Source organism: Clytia hemisphaerica, unplaced genomic scaffold, assembly GCF_902728285.1.
Source record: "Clytia hemisphaerica strain Z4C2 unplaced genomic scaffold, Clytia hemisphaerica genome assembly, whole genome shotgun sequence".
NCBI classification, from domain to species: domain Eukaryota; kingdom Metazoa; phylum Cnidaria; class Hydrozoa; order Leptothecata; family Clytiidae; genus Clytia; species Clytia hemisphaerica.
This window is the reverse complement of record NW_027104144.1, coordinates 124,411-128,793: the sequence shown is the minus strand read 5'-3', so window position 1 is coordinate 128,793 and position 4,383 is coordinate 124,411. Positions and strand designations below refer to the sequence as shown.

At 35.5% G+C, this 4,383-nt stretch overlaps 1 protein-coding gene across 1 annotated transcript; it reads right to left on the bottom strand.

Moving 5' to 3' along the window:
• Positions 1–1,276: 1,276 nt before the first annotated feature.
• LOC136813791 (uncharacterized) lies at positions 1,277–2,458 on the bottom strand. Its single transcript, XM_067070283.1, has one exon. The coding sequence runs from the start codon at positions 2,456–2,458 to the stop codon at positions 1,277–1,279; it is 1,182 nt and encodes a 393-aa protein (XP_066926384.1).
• Between the last annotated feature and the right edge of the window lie 1,925 nt (positions 2,459–4,383).

Genomic DNA, 4,383 nt, shown 5'->3' with positions numbered 1-4,383 from the left:
GAGTCTAAAAATGTGGCTAAAGCCTCAGAGTAGGTATCAAAGCCATATTTAAGATCTTCAACATTCCTCCAAGTGCCAGGTGCAAATTTCATAAGTAACTCTTTAGCAAAGTCTTCGCCCGTTGGCCAAACCCAAAAGCGTTGGCAGCCAGTAAACACAGGCACATGGTCTTTACCGCAAGGGGATTTTTTTGGACAATCACACTTTTTCGCCCAGTCAAACAAAGAAATATTAGCATCCTGTTCTCTTCTTATGTCAGAAAGAAATTTATCAAGTGTATTTTTCTTTGTAACCTGACCGTCTTTAGCATTAGAATCAAACAATCTGTAACCGCTTAAACCAATTCTTTTAAATCTCCTGCTACAACTATATAATTTTCCTTTGCTATTAATAAAATCAGCAGCTGAGGATGGTGTGTCTACATAACCAACAGTCTTCAAAAGTAACTTTTGTGCTACGGACTTCAGAGAAACTGTTGGTGCTGATTTATTAAGTATTTGCTTATATATGCCAATTAGATCTTGTGTGCTTGTGTTGCCTTTGCAGCAATACCCTGTTATATATTTAATTAGGGCTAATAAGTCTTCTGAGACAATGGGTTGGGTGTCACATTGGGCTGACCAAGTTAAAGGCCTTAGAAATATATGTTGAACCATTCGCGGGTGATCATTCCTCCCTTCATATCTTGGTATTTCACCTTGAGTAAGTGTAGCTGCAAAAGGATTCGTCTCTTTTCCAGCAGATCTTTTACTCTTCTCATCGTATTGACCAAAATGATGCCTACAGTATCGAACAACATTTTGAATAGGTTGGCCATCCTCATCCCTTTCTTTTGTAGTCACAGTTTTCCGTCTGAGACAATATGCACTGCAAGAGTGTAGCATGACCTTATTGACTTTATCAATATGAAATGATTTTAATTCTTCGTGGTTCTTTTGGCATAAAATACATTTTTTCAAGACATTAGCATCAACATTTTTTAAAGTTCCTTCAGGCAATGGCCATTGATTTGTATTTGGAGTCCATTCAGGCGGCTTATCTGGAAAGTTTTGGACATCACCTCCTGCAGGATGCATAGAAACAAATTGAGGAGAAAAACAACCTTCTTGATTTAGTTCGTTTGTTTGGAGCCATTTTTCTAGATCTTTGGCAATATTTACAGATGGATTGTTCATGTCTTGGGATAATATTGCCTTGACTATTTCATAATGAGCTTTTGAAAAGAACAGTGAATGAGAATGGATTTGACCACGTGATTTGGCAAACTCATAGCGAGTCAAAACTCTTCGTATTGAAAAAGCTGTTTTAAAACTGTGTCTTTATAATTGTGATGTCTTACATCAAAATATGAAGTGATAATATGTTGGTTCTGTAAGATAACCTGGTGGCGATATTTGGAATCATTTGTAAATTTATGTGTAATATCATGTTCTGATTGTCCATAAATTTCGGCAAGGTATTTGATCAAAAGATTATGCAATTGAGGCCAATGGTGCTCGGCACAACTGCTTGTGTCAAAATAAGTGGGATAAACCTGGAATTCTTTAAGCATAAAAAAGCAAAGTGAATCCAATTCATTTTTTCTCTCCCGCCAATATGGTGCAGTGTCTACAAGGTTAGCACTCATTGATAAAAGCTTGCGTGGGATTGACTCATTTTGATATTCTAGTTGTTGAAGTAGTTCGTCCCGGGTGATGTGTTTTTCATTTATTTGTTGGTTAACACAAAAACTTCCTTGATCTAAAGCTTTTTTACGCAAGCTGATATTCATAAGATGAAACTTTAGGAATCTGTGAGCAGGCACACGGTTGTCTTTACAAAAGTATATGTGACTTAACCAGTCCTCAAATTTTAAGTTTCTTGCAGCTTTAATGGTAATATCACAGGCCCCATTGACAAATATATGGGGATAGCACATGGTAAAAAATCCTTCAGTTGAAAGCTCTGGGATGGGTTTCTCTCTTTTGCTTGTATGCAATTTTCCCATGTCAGCTACCACACCATTGTTAAGGATTTCTTCAAGATCACTATTTTCCCCAAGAAATGCACGCAAAGCATTCTTAACATTTTCATCGGCATCAGAATTTGTAAGCTGGGCTGCAAATCCTGAAGATGTTGTCAATTCTTCATCAACAGCAAGTTTTTCAAATTGCCCTGGAGCAGGTCCTCTATCTTCAGTGGCATCTTCAGTTTTCCCCTTCCCAGCTGAAACAATAGGAAGTCCTTCAATAATTCCATGATTTTCAGGAATGCTTTGGAGGCGATTTTGTTCAATTGTGACATCATGATACCACTCATTGGGTTCATACAAAAAATACCTACCCTTTAAAATTCTGCCAGAAATGTGATTTTTACCAGAATATTGGGTATATCCAAGTTGCGGATTGTCCAAACCAAAATTAGGGTAACCAAAAAGCAAACCCATGAGAGCATCTTGTACTCTCTGCCTGGAACCCATGTATGCTTTTGAGTTGTTTGTGCCACTTCTTATTAAAAGGATTCCAATCTCAGAAGGTAGTTGAGGTAATTTGGTAAATATTTTCAGATTTGAAGGTATGGCAACTGCATGACCTTTTGAAGCTAACATGCCATACTTCAAGCAGTGAACATAAATAGCAACTGATATTTTCCTAATAAGCAATGTTTCAACAAAAGTTAAACCTTTAAGAAAAGGAGGCACATCAATAAAGTTTTGATTATTGTGCATCAAACTTCCTTGGTCATCATTGAAGCAATCCACATGGGGTGATAAAGCCCCTGAAAAAGAAGTGCCTGGTTTTTTTTAGCTTTTTGCTTTTGTTTAAATTCATCATTGCACCTTGTACATCGTTGTTCTTTTACTTGCCAATAATTAGAGGTTCTTTCCTTTTTGGGAAGAAATGTAAAAAATACTGGTCTGACTTCTCGACATGTAATACATGTGGCAACAGTATGTTTTTCTTCTCCTTCAATGAAACTTTCAATTGCCTCCTTTACCAGAACATTTTCATGAATTTGAATATCATTATGATTGTGGACACATGAAGGGATATCATTGCAGGATGGTAGAGGCTAGGCTCTAGGAGCAATAAGTTGCTTTTTGATTGTTGCAACGCTATCATTACAATTGGTGTTGTGGTCAGAATAAGATGTCTTCACTGGATAATTAACCTCAGTTTTAAAAAACACATTATTAATAATATTGTCTAGCCGTAGGGTTTTGTTAGCACCACTAATAGATTGTTGTAGGGTATCAGATAATATAACAGTTCGTTGAAAGTCGACTTTTTTCATGTTTTGATACTGTTGCTGAAGTGATTTAGTATTTTGATGATTCACCTTAGACTTTTTTATATTAGATTTAAATTTCATATTGTTTGAATGTAAACTTTTTTTATCATTGAAATTATTTGATTCTTCTTTTTTAGATATAATTTTTTTTTGTAATGGCACTCTTACATTACCATCATTTTCTGAATTACTGCCAATTGTAGTAGAAGAAATGGATCCCATTTTAAAATCAAAATTTGATCTTAGTTCATTACTTTTGAAATGGACGAAATCTGTAGCTGGCAATTTATTGCTCTCTGGATTTAAACGAATTCGTTTTTGTTTTATTTCGAGTCGCATTGTTTTCCTACGTTTTCTTTTTGCTACACATGATTCATTTTCAATAGGTGGTAGGAAGCTAACATCATTAAAATCACATTGTTTAAGCAAGTCTCTATCAGTTTTATCATGTTGGTAAACCTTCTTATTCGCAATAAGTTTTGTATGAGCAACTGGTAACTTTGAAGGTAATTGGTCACAACAATGTGTATTTTGCTGATTTGCATTAATATTTTGAGTAGGTGTCGAAACATTCTCAGACTTTTTATAGATTAGCAAATAAGGTGCGATCGCATCATTGGCTGTGCAGTTGAAATTGGGATTTTGTATTTTTGAAACTTTTTCATCGTCAGCCAAATACCACATATCTCCATATTTTACAGCAGCAGTATAGTGACCACTGTCAGGTCTATCACCGTGATGATAAATGACAGCCTGCAAATTAAGATGTCCAAGTAAAACATTTTCAAACTGCATTTCAATATTCAAGTTGGGTACAAATTTTTGGGTAGTGCTCGAAACAGAATCATAACAAAATAAACCCAATGATATAATTAAAAAGTCAGATATCTTGATCATAGTCTTACTTTTTGTAGCCCTTGTTTGATTTGGGCAGTTTCCACAGTCGTATAGACTTTCAAGCAACTCTCCATGGGGATCATTCACCAACCTTGAAATTTCGTTTTCGATTGAATAATGAAGAAAGCGATCGTGGAATTTAATATTGCATATGGTTTCAGATACAGTTTTTTCAGAAGCATTGTAGCATGTTTGACACAATATTGACTCCATGCT

Coding starts and splice junctions, on each gene's coding strand:
- LOC136813791 (XM_067070283.1), bottom strand. CDS start 2,458: ATGGGTTCCAGGCAGAGAGTACAAGATGCTCTCATGGGTTTGCTTTTT.